General features: G+C 43.7%; 1 protein-coding gene across 1 annotated transcript in view; it reads right to left on the bottom strand.

Annotated features, from left to right (window-relative positions):
• Positions 1-21,109, bottom strand: part of Mamdc2 (MAM domain containing 2) — a 153,332-nt gene that overhangs the window by 59,467 nt on the left and 72,756 nt on the right. Inside the window, exons 6-8 of the mRNA XM_060387614.1 lie at positions 9,866-10,122; positions 4,539-4,632; positions 1,550-1,693 (exon numbers count right to left, since the gene is read on the bottom strand). Of these exons, the coding sequence (XP_060243597.1) occupies positions 1,550-1,693; positions 4,539-4,632; positions 9,866-10,122 (495 nt within the window). The remainder of the gene's footprint in view (positions 1-1,549; positions 1,694-4,538; positions 4,633-9,865; positions 10,123-21,109) is intronic.

Raw genomic sequence — 21,109 nt, forward strand, 5'->3', positions numbered from 1 at the left:
TGATTACGTTGAGCTGAAGGACAGTAGGGAACAGTAGTGTCAGGAAGGGCTCTTCATCCTCTCATTTTCTATCTGAAGCAGGCCACAAAACTTCCTGTGAGCAAGGCACACATCCTGTTCAGGAAGTCAGTGTAATAGAGGCTGAGACTATGCCAAAATGGATCTGTACAAGCCCAGTACATAAAATAAAAACTCTTGTCTTTTATTAGTTTCCTCCATAGGTTTCCTAGTCATTTTCTCACAATTCACTACACCTCCCTTTCTTTGTCTTGCTACTTTCCACAACTTTATCTTTTTTTGTTAAAAATGGTAAGTTCTCAGGCCTATGTATCTTTCTAGTCTTCCTTGTCCCTGTGAAGGCACCCATATGCACATAAAAATATGTTATTAGAAGGTTACAATTTTCTCTTGCTAACGTGATTCATGTCTGCTTGATCTTCAGTGTCAGCTCCAGAAACTAAGGGATAAAGGGACATGGTTTCCTCCCAGACACCTTTGCTATGCTTGAAGTCCTGTTCATTTGTGTATATGTTTATCTAGTGCTTCGTTTGCTCATTGAGATGGATCTCAGCCGGGAAAGTGAGGCTCATATCACCATTTTATCTTCTCTGAGTTAATTTCCCAAAGTTTAGAAAAGGCGTTGTAAGACTTGTTTTTTCACAATTTAGGCTATCTGTAAGAAAAGGGTGTAAAATTATAGGCACAAAATTGCAAGGCCCTTTTCCAAGGCTGTCTTGGGGCCAATGTATATGAGCACATCCAGACCTTTAGCTTCTTCCCCATCATGGCAAATTCATCACAGCACCCAGGATGTGGACAAATAAACAAGACCTTAGCCCCCTGGCTGCCCTGTGTCCCCTTAAGTGGGATTCCTGAGGATACCATTAAAGTAGTTTCAATACTCAAGGAGCATTCCGACGCCGGGTTCCGGGTCAGGAATGCCCACCAAGTATCCACTCAGCATTTTCCAACAGCCTTTTTCTCACCATAATGTTCCTTATTGTGGGAAACTACATAACATAAAACTTCCCATTTTAAACAATGGCAATAGTGGTACCTCTCTGGTGGTGTTTAGTTCATTCACTATGTTTTTAGGTTGTTAACTTTTAAAGCAAGAGGAACCATCACCATTCTCTAGTTCCCTAACATTCGTATCATCTCCAAAGTGAGCTCCATAGCCATTACACAGCCAGTCTCCACCCCTCCCACAGCAGCTCCCATGACCACCAATCTGCCTTTTGTCTCTATGGGTTCCTTTGTAGATTTTATGAAAATTAAATACAGTGGATTTTTGAAAAGTATTTTATCTAAAATGAAGAGGAAAACAGTCTCCAAAGACTTATTTACTGAATGAATTGGCAAGTACTTTGAGTAGCACAGCGTCTTGAATTGTAACTTTTACAAATGGCCAAATGTCACCAGTACTCCTTTGTTCTCCATCTCTTCTTATCTTTCTTTTTCCCCATTGCCTTTGCAGAAATGGAATAGAACAGCAAGTGGTATGTGAAAGCAAACCCAGGAAGTGTGGCCCGATAAACCTTGGGCTCACCTGTTCCTGTCGTGTGGTCTCCCACCCGATACATGTTCGGTTTCACTCTCACTCTGGTCCAGCCTGGCCCCTCTTTGTCTTGATAAAAGTTGCAGAGGTCTTCCTCAAAATCACAGCTTGTTTCCACAGCACTGAAAGGAAGCCCTGGGCAAATGAGAACCAGAGTTACAGCCAGCTTGGGACTCTCAGAGGACTCCATCAAACAGATGACAGAAACAGTTACATTTGTGCCTAGGAGACTGAGGGAGAAACACACAGCAAAATATTTTTATCCAAGTGGCAGGCTGACAGGTTATCATCAAAACAGTGTTTTGACATGACAGGGAAATTGTTCTTTTTCTCCCTAAAAGGAGGGCAGGAAGGAGCTCTGATCACATTATCTACAAAAATAAACACGTGCTAGGTTTCAAAAGGGGATTTCCTTTGAGAATGTAAAGGCTGTGAGCATTTACTCAAACCTTTCAAGCCTACTCCTACAACGTTTAAAAGAAAGAAAAAGGGGAGGATCTTAAGAGACTCATAAGTTCTAAGATGCAATTTAGAAATAGTATTTTCCAGAGACAAATCCCCTTGGTTGACTCGCTCTGCAGCAGAGGGTCTATGATTGGCATTAGCAGTAGCAACTGCTGCCCTTGGGGAAAAGCAGCCCTGGGCCAAAACCGCACAACTTAGAAGTCAGAACAGGACTTGCAGGGGCTGCTGCTGTTTGGGTTTTGCTGACTTCTGTTATCCTTTATCATGGCCCGCAGTTATCACTTTGTCCCGGATTGCCTGGATGGAGTGGATCATGACAGTTGGTCCTATTAACACAGGACTTGGAAACCTCATTGCTTAGGTTTCCCTTTGGGCTCAGAGGGGCTGTGAGTGACCACAGAAGTTTGGGATGCTCAGTATGAGCATAGTCTCAATGGTGAGAGACACGATTGGGACATTTTAGGGACAGAGTGATAGAGGGTGTTGTTTTGTATAGCTGGAAAATCATTTCTAGATAAACTTTCAATCTGAGAACAGCCAGCTGGTGACACAAGGCTGTTTAGGACAAGACTATGCTCTCAGTTAAGTTTTAAACTAAGAAAGTACTCATGTGGGTGGAAAAACTCAGCCAGACTAAGTGGTCAATTGAATCATTCAACCAAATGCTACAAGGAGCCCAAGATTTAGTTTTGACCCAAAACACACACACACACACACACACACACACACACACACACACACACACATATATAACAGTTACTTTGTGAACTGATAACATTGTATCAGTAATAAATTTCCTAAACTCCCTAATTATTCCATAGTTACACTGCAGATAAACATTGAAACACCTCAATAGATAAAGGAAGTACAGTGTTCTTCCAGGCCTGATAAGGCAAATGCTGGTCCTGTCTAATGCTATCAGTTTATAGATCTGAGAGAAGAGTCTGTGAGGGTTCTTCACCGTATTCATGCATTCTGGCAAATTTTATCTGAGTCGGAAATGCTACAAAAGGTGTTTCAAAATTTCTCTCTCTCTCTTTCTCTCCCTTTTTTTTCCCCTTTTGATAATGACTAACAGTGCATTACAGAAAAAGAAACTGTCCCCATATAACTGGAACATGCTGGCATTTCAGGTCACATGTCTGAGCCTGATAGTGGAAAAAGAAATGAGAACTGCAGTGCTCTAGGCCTGGTGATTCACCCATATGCTGCTCTGTCCATTTCTATCAGAATCAGGGTATGTCAAAGCCTGTGAATGTCATATCCACAAGGATCCTTCAATATTTCTTCAGCATTCTCCTGTGGATAATGGAGACCAGAGGAAACCCCACCATCTCACTTCTTAGCCAACCTCCCTCTACCTGGTAATAAAAAACAGATGAAAAATTCAAAATGTACAGCCAGTTGTTTAGCTCAGGAAATGGTGTGGCACTCCTAAATGCCTGGCACAAAGAGATCATCAGGTCAGTGAAATGACTCATTAGGAATGAAACTCAGAGCAGCATCCCTAGGGGGCTGCAAGAGAATCTTAACTCCTTTATTAGGTGTGTGAGAGGGGGAAGAGATAGTGCTAAAATTCAAAAGTTTATAGCAGCTCTAGTCACAGCAGCCAAAATGGAGAATCAGCCATGACGGTCTTCAGCTGATGAATAGGCACATGAGCTGTGGTACATTAAGACAATGAAATATTATCCAGTGCTAAAAAGAAATTATCTACGGATCCATGAAGGGACTTAATGAATGTACACTAATGAGCAAAGGAAGCCAGTAGGAGAAGGCTGCAGATTGTATGACCCACAACCACAGGGCGTAATAGAAAAGGCAAAACTAGGGAGACAGGGCAAAGATCAGTGGGAGGAAAAAGAGTGAGAATGTGTTACACTTTAATGATGGCCACATGTCGTTATAAATTTGTCCACACCCATAGAACATTCAATACCAACGGTGACCTTTAATGTAAACTATGGGGTCTGGGTGACAGTAATATGTACGGGGGGAAGAATGCATGTGTTACTGCTGTGACTTCTGATCAACTCACTGAGCCTCAAACTGCACTCATAAAGCACAATGTTAGGTAAGGATCACTTTTTTCTGTGGAGACACAGACATTATGAATTTTGGAGACTTAAAAATTCGAGATTTTATAATTCTATCCATAATCAGTAGGTTGTGGGTTTTTTTCCCATAATCTATCCAACTGATCATATATGGACTCAAGGTATTCTTTAAGGAAATAAATGAATTTACATAAATTAATATCTAAGTTTTTTTCCTAATAGGGGGGAGAGACAAAAGCACCTCATGAAAATTTGTGTACAGTATCAAAAAATTAAATTCACTATATGAGGGATGAAAGAGAGTACTAGCCCAGCAAAACTGATTATTCAGTTGATGACCTTTTAAAGGCAAGGTAAGACCAAAGGTGAGGAAATTAAAGACAATTTTAAAAAAGTGCCAACTCTGGGTATCTGAAAGGCAGGCACATTCTAAATGAGGGAGAATAAGCAGAACTCACCTGTCTGATTTTGGCAGTGAACAGGAGAGAAAGAAATATCATCTAGGGCAACATAGCCTCCTTTGGGACCATTGAAAGCAACTTCAAAAATAACCTGGGAAGGGAAATGGCAGGTTAGCATATATTTACATACACTCTCGCTCTTACATGATTGAAAATGACACCTCAATCAAACCAACTGAGGCCGAGTTACAAGGACTCATACAATCATTTTCCAAAATGTAAGTGTTCGGTCATCACCCTATTCTACCCTAGTGCTTCTTTCAGGGAAAATGAAATTCCTACGTTCTGAGGAGCTTTGCCTACTGAAATGTTGCCGACTGAGGTCTAATCCTCAATTCAGTGGTGTTAGGAGGTGGATCCTTTGAGGAGGTGATTGGCTCATGAGGGTGGAGCTTTCATACATGAGGTTAGTGGCAAGAGTCCCAAGGAGCTTTTCTCCATGCGGAGACACAATGGAAGAGGCCATCTGTGCACTTGGAAAAGAACCCTTGCCACGATGGATCTGCCAGTGCCTTGATCTTGGGTTTTTCAGTTTCCTGACTGTGAGAGATAAATTTCTGATGTTGATAAGTCATTGAGGTCATGGTATTTTGTTATAGCATCTCATAGTGGACCAAGACATCTGAAGCTTGTATGTACTGGGTGCTCTAGCCCCTACTCCTTGAGCATCAGCTAGCATGCCTAAGACATTTCTGACCAATTTCAGAATTCATTAGAATCATGCACAGGCTTCATCTATAGAAAAAAAGTCAGTGCAGAAGATAAATTAGTTTCTTCAATTATCTATAGGAAGCTAACCTGTCTGTGCCCCTGGCCTCATATGGTACTCCAGATGGGGGGCTGGGCAAAGACACAGTAGTCAGAGAGGAGCACTTTGACCAGGCCTTTCCTGCTATGTTCCAATGGATTCTTGAAGACCATGTATTAGTGATATCAACTCCTTTACTTTCACATCTCCCACCCACTAACCTTGAACTTTCTGTCTGTGACAATGAGCCATAGGGTATGATCGGCTCAGCTCTGAGTTGTGTAAGAAAAACAGGTGTGCAGTCTATGCTGTGTGAGTTGATAGCTAAGACACATTATGGATCATGGCTTGAAATAAATGCATGCCAGGACCAGGAAGGCATAAATATATATAAAGTTGCCTTACTGGGATTCAGAGTCTTGAAAGTGGCGAAGGCAAAGCTCACTAAAGGAGGCAGCTGCTACCCAGCACCCTACTCCCTAGGATCTCAGTTTGTTGCCCTACTGGAGAGTAAAGGTTTTACAAATGTAATTAAGATGAGGTTGTACTGCAGAAGGGCAGATGTCTATTCCAAATGAGTGATGTTCTTATAGTCTTTATAAAAGGGAAATTTTTGATGTGTGCATGCCCTCCACCCCTGACACAGACCAGTGACACTGGGACTGATAGAGGATGGGAAAAGACCTTGCTTGTATTGGGCAGAGAGATTTAGAAGCTCTTTCTGACACGATCTGCCAATCACCACCCATATGCCAGGGGTCTCTGTTCAGAAGAAGTTTCCCATGTTTATTTTCCTTCTGAAATGCACTTGAGAATGTGGCGACGTGGAGTTCACAGATTTCTCCAGTGCCAGTTCCTTTCCCTGGCAATTAGTAAAGGCAAACACCCGAAATAACAGACTCAGATTAGTGGAGCAAAATTACACACATGTGGCTCCAAAAATGAATGCTAAGGATTAGCAGTATTCAGCATTATGACTTTTCAAGTGCTGATTTAAAAAAAAAATCAGCAATGCTTCATGCATGCAAATGTTGTCTGAAGAGTTTATGTTGGACAAAAGAAGTTGGTAAAGAAAACACCACACATGTGTCTATGTGTATACACTTGCCTGCCCAGATGTGCATTAACATGTGACTCATTTGACTTTAGTGGAGGGAAAATGTTCTGGACCAGCATTTTTTTTTCCCTTCTTGTAACCCAAAGTCACAGAAAAATTTCCACTCGTCTGAAAGAGCAAATCAAAGACCTGCCAGGCTGTGTGACAGGAAATAGCACGCATGCTACAAAGGCACTGTGCTCTCTCTCTCTGGAGGCTGTTTGGGGTGAGGGATCTGAGAGGGGCATGAAGGAGGTAGAGGAGTGTCAGGCACACCAGCAGCAGACACAGGGCATTGGAAATGGAGAGCAAGCCAGCCTGCTCCAGTTCTGCAGCAGGCTAGCAGATGGCGCCACTGAAAAGCAGCCAGGGGAACAAGCCACTTCTGTTCTTTAAAGGGAACCAGGGAAGACACTGCAGAAAGTACAAAGGGAAAGGTGGAAGGTATTAATAACTCGTGGCATTTAATACTCTACTTATAGCGAGCTGCAAATGCTTACAGTGATCTTACATGCCGAGCAGCCACGTTGCTGTAGCCCTAGATCCTTGCAGCCTGGTGGGGGCCTCAGACAGACTGAAGCATTAGATTCTAGTCTAGAGCAGAGCATTAGATTCTAGTCTAGGAAGTCTCCTAAGCCCTCTGGCATCTACCAGAGAGCTATGTGACCTAGAAAAAAAGATGTCAGACTTCTTGGATGTTTTTTTGTTTTCTCCCTGTCCTCTATGAATATGGGCATGATTTTATGGGTGTACTTTAGTGGGCAGTAAGCACTGACAGTGCTTGGAAGTTCTGAAAGATACACACCCTACAGCTATGGATTCAGCTATGTGCTTAAAGAAAGACCTATAGCAATAAACACTACAATGTCAATTGTCACAGTTTTTCATTGTGAAGATGTTTAACTTTGTTTCTTTGAATTTCTGATTTTTTTGCCTTGGATATTTATCATGTATATAACTGTGAAGAGATGAAACATAAGAACACCAAGATTTGTTTCAAATTAAAGCTCTATTGATAAGTTTACCTCTGATTTTATAACATTATTTTTGTTCCAGAAAAGGAAGATTTTTTTTTCCCCTAGAAAGATAGTTCCCTCAATTAAGTGAAACCTTCAAAATTGATCTTAATGAAACAAATAAAGGGAACCCATCTTCCCTGGGGCACTGGGCAGGTGGTGGTAAGCTCTGTTAAAACATTGCTAAAGAACCAGTGTTAGTTCTCAGAAATACTCTTTAGGTTTGTATTATAAGCGCTCTTTCTGATGATCATTTTCCTGTAACTAAGCAAAGATGCTGGGCACAGCAACCCAACCCTCCAATTAGCAGCTATGGGACCGTTCTCTTGCTGCCTGGATTCTTTGAGCCAAAGGACTATCAATTTAACAACCAGCCAGACTATGCTTGTGCCAGCACCAGAGGGCTGGAACGCCTGGAGTAAACTACGCAGTGATCACAGAAGATTGCCCTGGCTTTTGGAAGATGCGGCTTCATCCAGAGCCCTTGGACAGTTCATACCGGACTTCTTGCTTTTGCAGAGCTCAGCGAACTCTGGATGACCTTACAGTCATTTCTACCTAGGTGCACCTAGGTACCTGCTTCGGCGGCCTTACAGAGGGGATTCTGTGAGTGGTGCTAAAGAGGCAAGGCTGTGATGGATTTAAACCTCAGCCTCCGTGGCTGTGGTTGGTGCCAAGAGACAAGGTTGCGATTGGTTTGTCCAGCTGGAAGCAGGCTGCTCAGGCTCACTTAGAGAATTGGTCTGGAGACTTTGTGCTGTGAGACCTCCCTTGCTGTTGAAGACCCAATAAAAACCTTCTTTCCCGTCACCTTTTCTTTTACTGAGTGAGTAACATGAAGAGGCAGCAGACAGCAGAGTGCTGGCGATAGCAGGAGCAGCAGTAGCTACTGAGCAGGAAGGAGGCTGAGCTGCAAAGCGGGAAGGAAGCTGGCTCCTGACAGCTGGAGAAGCCCATCGAAGCAGCTCAGGAGTGGCTGGCAGCAAGAAGAGGGCCGCAAAAGCAGAGAAATGGCAAGAGAGGGCAGAAAGGAGAGACCGAAGAGGGGCACAATGTCACAGGGGGCCACAAAACAGAACATGCAGGACTTGGTCACTGAAGAGTTTCAGAGACCTCTCAAGTCTTTGAAGCCAAGGCTCTCAGATGCTGCCTCTCAGCAACAACACTATCTGGTATAAATGGCTGAATATGTGATTTTCTAGGACCCCAGGCAAGGACAACATTTATAGGGCTCAGGGTCTGGGTTCTAGAGGTTTGAACAAGACCTGGAACACAGTAGGGTACTTCCTGCTGCTGCTCCATCTGCCTTCTGCTGCCTGTTCCTGCTGCACAAACTAGAGGGAAACTAACCCTGCCCAAAACCAGTGCCCAGATAGTTTCTCTTTGCCTACCCAGGTTTCTATCTGGGAAAAGCCAAAGGAACCTAGATGACGAGGACCCTTGAGTGGAGGTTCAGGAAGGAGTCATACTCGGAAACTCTCCATGGGCATTGCACAAGGTCAGAGGGACATGCGCCAGGAAATTCTGCTAGTGGAACTGGCTTCCTCACTTGTCCTCAGAGAAAACACTGCTGGTAGAAAATGAAGATAATAAAAGAGGTGGGGAGGAAAGACAGGGGAAGTTAGAGAAGTAAGGGTAATGAGAAAGGAAAAGAGAGGGAAGGAAAAGATTAAAGGGCTGGAAAGATGCCCCAGGAGCTAAGAGTGCTGGCTGGACAATCAGGCCGACTAGAGTTTGGATCCTAGCACACACACAGCAAGCCAGGTACTCTGGCAAAAATGCCTGCAGCTCTAGCCCCAAGAGATCAGCTGCCCTAGCCTGGCCTACCCAGGGGCCAGCGCTATCTTTCCAGCTCCCTCCCTCTAAAAGGTTACAGAAGTGGCAGTTACATCAGGAGTAGAAGGGAAAAGGAGACATTGGTCTGTGGATACAAAGTTCCGATTAGGCTAAAAGTGTACAGTTCGTTCTTATTGCACAGTAGGCCAACTATAATTAATAATGATAGATCATACATTTCGCATTACCCAAGCGAAAGGATTTTAAGTGCTGCCGCTACCAACAAATAATAAAACCTTTGAGGAGACGCATATGCTAGCTATCATGACTTGATTGCCACACATGGTGTACGTGAATCAAAACATCATATTTTATTACATAAACTGGTACTTTGTTTCGTTTTATTTTCTCTGTGTGGCCCTAGCTGTTCTGGAACTTGCTCTGTAGACCAGGCTGGCCTTGATCTCACAGAGATCCACCTGCCTCTGCCTCGTAAGTGCTGGGATTAAAGGTGTGCACCACAAGTAGGTACAATGGCTTTTACTAAATTAAGAATAAAAAATAAAGTCAACGTGTACCTATCTTCAAAATCATGACTGAGGTAGGTAAGAAAGTCCAGCGGCGTGACCTCCATGCCTGTGTGTATGTAGCCTCTCTGCTGCGTGAGACCAGGTCAAGGCTCACCTACCTCCATGGGGTAAGGAGCACTGAACTCCACTTCTGCAAGGTTCCAGGCGGCATTGCCTGGACTGTCCACTTTCCAGATCTCCTCGTACAGGCCAGCCATGTCCCGAGTGTAGAGAGAGAAGACATTGTCATTCCCCTGCTGAAGCTGGTAATAGAATGAGAGACATCCAGACATGGGAGCTGTGGTCACTGGGGAGATGAGCTGAGCCACTTCCTGGAAGTGCTTGACGTAAACAGAGTCCACGTACATGTAGTGGCCTGGAAATCACACGAACAGAACATTGGGTAAGACAGGCAGGTAAGTTGCAGGTGAACCTGTGCCATTCTGGGACACACTTCAATATAATCCATTGGAAGGGGTGAGGGGAGAGTCTGATCGTGGGTGTGTAAGTGTCATATCTGGGAGATAGACACCTGGGTTTACCGCACACTGCAAATGCCAAATAAGAAGCAGTTTACATCTGCCTTTACTTTTGACTGAAGTAAATTATCCCCACAGGAAAGATGTGTCGTCTTTAAAGTGTTTGAATTTTCACAGATGAATACACCACTATATCAAATGCAATCCGTTCCCAAGCCTTTTTTTTTTTTTTCTAGTTAAAAGACACCAAGGCTATACTGTCTTTCTTCTATTTAAAAGGCCTGGAGAGGCCCACCTGGACAAACTTTCACAACTTACATCAAATGCCTACTGGGCCTTTGAACGATGCTAAGAGTGCTCGAAGACGGGGCTAGGGTTTGGGAGTCTGAGCTTGTGATGCCATTGTCAACAGGCCCTGGTGATAAACAGCACCTGGCAGACCCAGAGCCACTAACCTCCACCAAAGAGCTAAACAGAAACAATATGGAGAATAGGGAGAGCTTTGATTTACCATCAGAGAGAAATGACTTTGAATTCTACTTCCTTGGAAAAGTGCTGGGACTTGAGCAGGTTCCTGAATTTGTCTGGGTTTCAATTTCCTGATCTCTGGAATAAGAATACGGTCTCTCTTTGCTATGTGATGAGATTAGATCCAGGAGTCCCTGGGCATATTAAACTGTGTGAATGTTCAAGTCCTTACTTCAAAACGGACTAGTGTTTCTATGTAACCTATGTGCATCTTATATGCTTTTTCAAACTTATTTATTACTTATCTGTTCATAGACTGAGCCTAGCTATGCAGCCCAAGATGGCTTCTAATACCCAATCCTCTTGCCTCAGACTCCTGAAGACTGGAATTACAGGCCTGCTTCACTATACTTGGTTTGTTCGTTCACTTATTAATCTTTTCACTGTTAGGGATCAAGCCCTTAGCTTTGTAGGTGTTCAACAGGTGTTCTGCCTCTGAGCTACATCCTCAGCCATTTTTATATACTTTAAACCACTTATCCGGGTCAGCAGTGCATGCCTGTAATCCCAGCACTCAGGGAGTCAGAGGCAGGAGGAACTCTGTGGGTTTGAGGCCAGCCTGCTCTACAAAGTGAGTCCAGGACAGCTAAGGCTACTCAGAGAAACCCTGTCTCAAAAAAGCAACCAACCAACCAGCCAAACAAAAACTGCTTGTAAATAACTTAAAATTCTAATACAATGTAAGTAATTATTCCTACTGTTTAGTGGATAATACCAAGTCAGTAAATGTGTAACATACATAGTCACTTTTCAGTAAATGTGTAACATACATAGTCACTTTTCTGATTTTTTTTTTGTTTGTTGTTCACTGTTGGTTGAATCCACAGATACAGGCAATTTTGTACTTTCCTCACAGGGATGATATGAGTATGAAATGAGATTATTTATATAAAGTACTTATTGTGTGCCTAACATATTATAATTGCTTGGCATAATTATAAGAAAATAGTAATGCCATTTATGAATCTAGAACTATGCTTGATCTGATTTCTATAAGGGGTAGTTATTTTCACTATTAGCAGCTTTGTATAAATTTATTTATGCTGTGATGGAGAAGATCTAGTCACCATGGCTTGAAGAGAATGTTTTTTTCTTTTTCTAAGTTCAGAATTTTTGTTTTTAGGATATAGTGACTGGCTAATAAGAATTTCTTTTATTTGGTGAGAAAGCAGCAAAAATAGCAGGACCAGTACAACATACACAATAACACACAGGGCATTCACTTTGTTTTCTCCTCCTATGTGGAAGGCCCTTAGTGTGTGGTCATCCAGAACATGAGGGTATTCCTGGCAAAGTGGTCACCCCACCAAGGCAGAGGAAAGATGGACAGATCAAAGCTTGCTTTCTCCTCACGGCAATTTGAATAATCTCCTTTACTTCAATATAATTTCTCTTATCATCTTTGCAAGGCATCCAAGTGTGAATAAAGAGATATCACAGGCTTGGCTGTTAAAGAGCCAGGCAGATTAAGTGAAATGGGTTGGATCAAGGAGAAATCTAAGCTAATGAATTAGTTGCTAGTATTTGAAGTTGTATTTCCCCAGCAACAGGCGATGGAATCCATGGTTCTACAGAAAACATCAAAAAACCTTATAGCACAGGGCCCGTAGTCTCACACAGGTGGTGAGATGGCTGCCTCTCGAACGGGCCTGTGTTCTTCAGCCTCCCAGTGCCCCAGGGTCAGCAGCCTCTATTCCCATCTAATGCCTGGGCCTCCACCCCAGTGCTACGGTCTTCCCTCACAAACGTGCAAAATCCAGGTTTGTGTGGTCAAATCTACCAATTTTTAAGTGATGTTCCATATATTAGTTTGCTGACAACAAAATACAACATTTGAGGTGATTTAAGTAGCGGGAATTTATTGCCTCACAGTGCTGGAGGCTCTGAGTCTGAAATCAAAATGTCAACAGAGTTGGTTGCCTTGAGGGGATGTGAAAGAAAGATAAATTCCATCGTCAGCTGACCGTCTCCAGCGCTCCTTGGCTTGTAGCTCTCAGTCTTTATTTTTACACATCATTCTCCCAATTGTGCTCTTCCCTAAGTTCAACCTTCCCTTTTCTCAAGGACATGCTTCAGACTGGGTGAGCAGTCCACTTAACCCTGCATCTTATTAGTTGCACGTACAAGACTCCATATTATGCTCAGACTGGAAAGTGTCTCCCATGGACTTATGTGTCTGTACAGTTGGTGGACCAATAGTGGCACTTTCTGGAGAGGTTACGGGTGCTTTAGGATATGGTGTCTGGCAGGTTTATAACCTATCCCTGCCTGTGGTCTACCTTCTCTTTACTGTTCTATCAGTATGTTAGGAGGTAAGATGTCCTAGCCCCATGCTCCCAGCAACACGGAGCCATTGGCTGTTATGGCTTCTGTCCTAGTTTGCTTTTCTTGCAAAGTAACTTGGGGCAGAAAGGATTTTTTTCATCTTACAAGTCCATGGTCATAGTCCATCACTGAAGGAGGTCAGGGCAGAAACTCAAGGCAGGAACTAAAGCCAAGGCTAAAGGAGGAATGAAGCTTACTGGCTTGCTCAGCTATCTGTCTTATACAGCCCAGACCTATCTGCCTAGATAGCACTGCTCCTCCCCTCACACCAGCTAATGAGCAAGAAAACGCCTCACATACACAGCCACAGGCCAATCCAGTAGAGAGTTTCTTAACTGAAGTTCCCTGTTCCCAGGTGTGTCAAATTGACAACGGTATTAACTCTGATAGCTTCCCCACCACTCAGGACTGTATCTCTTCATTTCTAAGCCAAAGTAAAGCCTTCTTTCTTTCAGTTGCCTTTGTCACATGATGATGAGAAGAGTAATTCACTTTATTTCCAAATAAGGCCACACTCTGAAGTATAAGGATTTAGGACTTCAGTGTATAACTTTAGGGGCAGCATGAATTAACACACAATAATGACTCCACTACTCCTTACTATGATTTTTAAGATATTGTGTGCACCAAATAAACATATCTGCAAGGTAAACACAAAGAACTTCCGATAGGTAAAGAAGACCACCTCTTATCTTACGGTCAGATTCCCCTCCATCTAACGCAATCCCAGGCAGCCTGGAGCACCCTAATAATGGAGAATGCATGTGACTGTAAATGACTCCATGCTAACAAGACTCTATTTACTAAGAATTCACGGGAGCATAAAAAACAGAGCTAACATCCTTGTTGCCTCTTGTTATATTCATAAGAGTGAGGCAGCACTCCTTCACGAGGGGGTACCTCCAGGGGGAGAGCTATAAGATTTTGTCTCTTCATACCCTGCTGCGGGAGCACAGAGGTGGGTTAGAGTCCTGCAAGAGAACTTGCTGCAGGCATGGAAACTGGCTTGCTTGTCTCTGCTGACCCACCTGTGGATTCACGACAAAGAACACTTCACTCCACGCTGCTCCTAGACAGTGGAGCAGCAACCAGGAACAGGACAGCTGGGCTATTCTGCCGGAGGCCTGTCCTGTCCTCTTTCTCAGGATCTGCATCTTATGTTGAAGGTATTTTTCACTCAGGGACACAGTATGGCTTCTGGGGCTACTGGGTGCTCTTGGTTCACACACTATGAAAATTTCTAGTACATGACTGCGTTGGTATAAAGATGAAGTCATATGGGCTGGACTTGCTATTATTCTGGGGTTTTGGTGTTCATTTTGCTTTTAAAATAACTAAAGTTAGAGCACTGTCATGGAACCTTAAAAACGCCATGGCTCCTAGCTTCATGCACCTACTCTACTAATGAGCTCCACTGACAATTTCCACCTCAGTTCTTCACAGGCCTTTCCCCAGTTCCAGCTTCATGCCTGTCTCTCGTGGAACACAAACTGACACTGCCACAAGGAGAGAAATCATTCTGTCGAAGATGAGATGATCCATCTCCAAAGAGCCTAGAAAGTCCTTGACAGATCCACTTGAAACAACCTTTTCTGCCTCCAGGATTGTGCTATTACTGTGCAGCACTAGAGAAATTGCTTACCACAGCCCCATTATAAACACATCTTCTTTACAGTTGACAGACATCAAATGGTAAAGGACTCAACCTGTTGTGTGAATACTGTTTTCCTCCCTGTATGAGCAGCCTAAGTACCTCTTCAACACTTCATGCTCACCGTGCTGAGGCAAGCCAACCACAGTCACATGTCTGGCCTAACCAGCATCTGGAAAATGGAGTGTGACCTGCCCAAAGTGAGTCAGCCACATTGCCATGGATGCTACCAAGATTGCTGATGCCAAGTCTCCCGTGGAACCATCAGCCCAGATAGACCATAAATGGTTGTCCGCCTTTCCTCTCCAGCATTGCTTTGTTGACACATTTGGGTATGATTCATTGACAAGCTGAGTAACAGGAGCTTTCTTACTGGGGGTGGGGGGGAATATCACCAGGAGTTTGACATCTGATTTAATGGGGATGATTCAGAAACCATTGTTCAGGTATCTGCTCCAGAAGGTCAGGTTGGGGTAGTGGCAAAACCCTGGCTGAGAGCACCTCTTGGGAAATCTGCTCTGAGGAGGGGCAGCTGGGTAACTACTGCGAGGGAGGGGTGGTCATTGTACCTCTGTCCATAGGATAGCTTAGTGTTCTTAGCAAAACATGCTAGCACCTGGCATTATGGGAGTTTTCCTACCCAGCTCATCCTCCTATGTGGTTCAGTGTGGCTGAGTATCTAGTCACCTAGGGAGCGGTGATTTTTATCCGATCATTAGGATTTGGGTACAAGGAAACTCCATTAGATATGAACCTACTGTAAGTATTTAGAAACATGATTCTGAGTTGCCTATGATGTCATCATGTGTCGATGGCCAGGTGGGCCACACCTAGAAGGCATGGTTACCTTGCCCCTTAAAGGGAACAACCAGACACGTGGTCCCTCTCTTGCCCTCTTCTCTCTTGCCTGTTGCCCTCTTGGCCCACTCCCCTTTCTCTGTCGGGGCACCCCTTTCTCTTTTCCCCCTCATGTCTTGTTCTTCCTTCTTTCTCTTCATCTCCATCTAAGAAACCTCTTTCATATAAAATCTGTTGTGCGCCTAATCATTATTATTTAATTTGTCCCCAAGACCTACTACAGATATGAACCTACCTAGATATGAACCTATAGTGGGTTCATATCTAAGTAAACATTCTAGGTAAACAGGCTCTTATAATCAACCAAATCATTACAGAGCCTACAGGCCCAGAGTTAAAACTTTAGGCCAGGCATGTGGTTCATCCTGTGGAGGCCTAGGCAGGAAGATCACAAATTTGAAGCCAATCTAAGCTATATGGCACACAATAAGAGGTGCTTTCTCAAAACAAAACAACCAACCAGAGAAACCAATTTAACAACAAAGAAAGAAAGAAAGAAAAGAAAGTATATAAATAGAGAAAATGGGTTCCCCATAAGTTTAAGAATCAGTTGCTTTGCCATGCCTGGACAGGAAGGAAGTCAATCTATCACTACCCAATGCTTACTTATACTTAAAAGCCCGAAGTTTCCGCAAGGTAAAACAACTGTCAAATTCAGTAGAAAGATAGTAGTCCTTGGCAATACCAGCTGAAACTTAGGCCACCTGAGTAACGCCCGAGAGCCCTCTGTGCACTTGTTTCTGAAGAGAGCCTCCTTCCTTCCTTCTAGCAGCGTTCTGTAGTAGTTACAGGTTACCTCAGTGGTTCCTTAATGTCATCCCCATGGATTAGGAAAGAACACTCAGAGGGCAGTTTCTGAGCATGTATCTTCAAACAGCCTGGCCACCCAGAATTTCCCTAAGGATTGCCCACAGCTTGACCATGGTGCCAACGGCAGCCTCAGACTCAGCTAGGATTCATCCTCCTTTGGCCACATTTTTGGCTCTAGTTGCTCTGTCTGCTTTGGTCTTGCTGGCTTCCCAGACAAGCTGTTTCCTGGTACAACTTGGGCTGAAGGAGCATGTTCCAGATGAAAGCGCTGCTGGGCTGCTGCCATGGTGAGCAGACAGCACTCAAAGACAGCAGATCAACCCACCCACTTTCCCCATGTTGCACGTCTGATAGCTATATTCAGAAACACTTAATTCACGGGTTAGAGTGGATCTTGAGTAGAGCCAGACTCCAGTCTTTTTAAACAGCAAAGATGGAAAAAAAAATGTACAGGAACGTTGGTGGGACTTTGTTATAACTTGGATGCGAAATAGCCCTTCTGAACTGTACTAGACCTCCCCAACCCCAAAGAAGCCAGAGTGTTTTAGGGACTGGGGAAAAGCTGAAGAAGAGAAAAGTGAAGAGATAACACAAACTTCTTGCTGCTGCTCTGTGGAAGAGCCTGAGAGAAGAGATCTACCTCTGCATCAGATGAGAAGTGGCAGTTGTGTCCTGGCTGGACTTAATCCTTGCAAATGAGGCTGTTGATAAGTGAAGATGACCAGGAAGCCACAGAGGGGAATCCAGCAGAGCTTGTGTGAAGGCCATGCTGAGGAGATTAACAAAGCCACACTCCCACCCGGTGCTAACGCCATGACCCAAGTACACAGAGGACCCACAGGTCCTGTACACAGAGGACTCATAGGTGCTATTGAGATGACACTTGGATTCCATCCAAACTGAAGTGAGAAGATGTCATGGTTTGTGGAGAACTGATTCATCTATCTCATGGGCTCTGGCGGAATAAAATAATTCTGATCTTATTTTGGGTTTCAAAGCTTTGTCCAGCTCCTGAGCAGCTTGATTTGAAAAACCCAAGCCTTAGCAAAATAATGAATTCTCCTCATTATTTTTCCATCCATTATCTTTTTTTTGCCAAGGTGAAAGAACCAATCTGAGCTGTCAGCAGGTTACCTCCTGAAATGATTTTATTTCGCTCCACAAAATATTAACAAAGAAGAAAACCCTATGTGGTGAACCAAAATTGGGGAAGAAAAGAAAACAAGATAAAAATCACATTTGTTCTAATATCACAAAAAAAAAAAATCCCACAATTCTTAGTGCGGTATCTGTTTTATCATTCATTGAGAAGTTGGGGACATTGTCATTTGAGAAATGAGAGCTCACTGTTTGGGGGAAACTGTTAGAGATAGACGAACAAATGAAATGGAACTACTATCCAGGCTGCATTTGGCAGATGCTGTATTCAGTGTTCCCTTTTCTATAACACAAAGGCCTGTGAACGTGTCCTTCCACGCCCCCGTCTCTGCTGTGTGCTTCTGCACTTCTCACCAAAGGCAAAGACCTAAGTTGCTTCCAGTAGATGAATGAACATGAGATGAGTCCTCAGAGAGCAAAATTTGCTGCTTGCAGGCAAACGTCTGGACATTTAATCTTTCCTTTGCCGCCCAAATTGATAAGAGTATAGAGAAAAATCAATATGTCCAATAGAAGGCCAATGAAATGAGAGGAGCAATCTCTATCTTCTTTAGAGTGTGGGTCGTTTTATTTTTCTGCAAGAGTCACACTGGGCAAACCTTGCATGGGCGTGGGCATAACTCTTTAGATAAGTATTTTAGAATCTTCAGAACTCATTTTTATATGCCCCATCCTAAGTGAGGGAACGAGTTTATGGGAGTTCGTACATGGTGTGTGTGTATGTGTGTGTGTGTGTTTGTGTATGAGCATATGTGCGTTGCGTGGTTGTTGTGATTTGAATAAGAATGGCTCCCATGGGCTCATATGTTTGAATGCTGGGTCCCCTTTGGTAAGGATTAGGAGGTGTGACTGTTAGGGAAGGTGTGTCCCTGGAGGGGGATTTCCTTGCTGGCTCAGTCACTCTCCTCCTGCCTCTGGCTTGTGGACGTAATGTAGGCGTTTAACTCCAGCACCATGTCTGCCAGCCTGCCGCCATGCTCCCTGCCTGCCGTTAAGGTTATGGACTCACCCTGTGAAACTGTGAGAAAGCCCTCTCTCCCCCCCCATTAAATGCTTTCTTTTTGGAAGTTTCTATGGTCACAGTGTCTCTTTAGAAAGATAGAAGGGTAACAAGAGGAAATGTTGGCTCACAAGTAGAGAGCACTCTAGTACAAGCCTGTGGTGGTGTGTGTGTGCGCCCGGGGGTGGGGTGGGGGGTTGTTTATTGAGCGGGGGACCTAATCCAGCACCTTGCATAAGCTAGGCAAGTTCTCTATCACTGAGCTGAATCTCTGCCGCTGAGGTCCAAAACTTTGAGAGAAATGTGAGTTTCAGAGCGGAGAAGAGCTGGAAGAAGCACCAGGAATACGGGCAATTAGGTTTGCTGCTAACCGTCAGCAGCCACATAACCTAGGATCTGTGTGCTAGGCGGCCGTGATTGTACATCTGAGCGTCCTTAAATACTCTCCCAAGAGGAAATTAACTGTTCACGCCTACGCCTTTGGTTCTGCCACTGTTTCCTATGGGAAGCCTTCCTTGAATGTTCTAACGGAGGTCGTCTTCCTTTTTTTTCTGTGGGCCTGCATAATTTGCTTCATGCCCCATTAGTCATACATCACTGTGCATGATTGATTATGTAGCACTTTGGTATTCAGGTAATTTAAGAAATGTCAACTAATGAACAACTACATTAAAGGCAGTGAGAGCCCTAAGATAAGTGAGTTTAGCTTTTTTTTTTTTTTTTTTTAATTATTATACTCCCAGCATTCTGGAGGCTGAGTTTTGTGAGTCACGAATTCTGAGCCAGCTTTGGTTCTTACAAGATACTACCTCAAAAATATATTAGAATCAAAATTAAAGACTGAGTGTCTGACCACCTTCAAGTTTCTGCTCCCTTGACTTCCCCTCTTGAGTGAACGGTAGCCTAGACTGTGTGTTGGAGGAAACACTTATTCCCCTGAATGGCTTTTGTCAGGGTATTTCATCCCAGTGGAAGGAAAAAGATTATGACAGAAATTGGTGCCAAGGAGTGGGGCCATTGGTGTGATGAACCTGACCCTGTCATTCTCAAGCTTTTGAAACTGTTCTATGGACAGAATGTGCAAGAGTTTGGTGCTTTGGGAAAGAAAAGTCATGGAATGCTAGAGGCAGACCTTAACGGCCCATTCTGCTGGAAGTTTGGAAAGCAAGAATGCTGAGGGGAGCCCAGACATTGGAGGCCTGGGGTATGAAGTTGCAGAGGAAAACAAGGACTCTACAGAGAATTGGGCTAGTGACCACTGCTGTGGCATTTTGGCCAAAGTGTGGCTTCATTTTGCCTGCGCCCTGAGGATCCCTGTAAGGTTGCATTTAAAGGTAATGGACTAATTTGTTTGGCAAACTAAATGCACCTGTTAAATTGTGCTGAACAGAATGAAGGACTTGTCATCATTCCCTTTACTAGACAGAAGGCCATTCAGGTTAGTGCTGAGAAAGTCATTTAATTGTTGGAGAAATTAAACGGAAACCCGAGCCACTGCACTGTAACAATAGGAACGGTGCCTTGAGGACAAAATCCCGCCCTTTACGGGCCCTATCCTGTGCTTATCCAAGTTCTTTTAAGGGAAGAAAAGTCCAAGCTGAAGGGGTTACCTGCTCCTTAACAGCAACTGCCTGTCAGAGTGTTTCTCCAAGGACCACAGCTATGGTCTACGTGATGTCCTCTACAACAATGGGCTAAATGACAAACGATGAACTAAAATAAACCCTTTGTCTCTTAAATTGCTTTTTGTCAGACTACCTTTAATACCTCAGTGGGAAAGAAACACAGCCCCAAGCTGCTATTCTGGAGAACATTTTGGACAAGATAGATTCCTGATCTCTTTAAAGTCAGTGACTGTTCATATCACCAAAACACTCAAGCACTCAAGAATGCAGTGTGTGTGTGTGTGCATGTGTGTGTGTTTATCATATATATATGTATGTTGAACAGATGTGACATGAGAGATCAGTGAAGAAGCCTCCATCTGGAAGTCAGTGGGCCATTTGCTGGAGGTGTAAGGTTTCTCTTTAGCTCTTTTTTTTTTAAGCTTTTCATTTTGATATAAAGGTAACGAGCAATGCTAGTGGGCAAAGTTGTTTTCCTATGGGAGATGTTTTATAAATAGCCAAAGGAAAGTGAAAAATGTGAGAAAGTGACGAGGAGGTAACAGGACAGAGACAGTACAGAGGCAAGTACAGCAGCAGGGGTGACCACCTATCAGCAGAACATTGGGGCCTTCGAGGATGATCATACTGCAATACCTTTCTCTTTACCTTCTGGTCAAGGCACCATAAAAATCAGGTCCTTGGTGCCTTTCATCCTCTTTTCCTTTTTTCTAGTGCCAAGTAGAACGTGCTTATAAGTATTCAGGAAGCTCCCACATAGTTCTGAAATAGACTCAATGGGTGCTGAAATCAGAGATTTTGATGTGTAGAACCAGGCAAAGAGACAAAGGTAAAAAATATCAGAATGCAAAAGCTCACTGAAGGCAAATTCCTCACTTGCAAATGGGTTAATGGTGACTTTGAGAAGTGGAGGCCTTGCTCCAGGAAAC

Source organism: Meriones unguiculatus, chromosome 1 (genome assembly GCF_030254825.1).
Source record: "Meriones unguiculatus strain TT.TT164.6M chromosome 1, Bangor_MerUng_6.1, whole genome shotgun sequence".
In the NCBI taxonomy this organism is placed as follows: Eukaryota; Metazoa; Chordata; class Mammalia; order Rodentia; family Muridae; genus Meriones; species Meriones unguiculatus.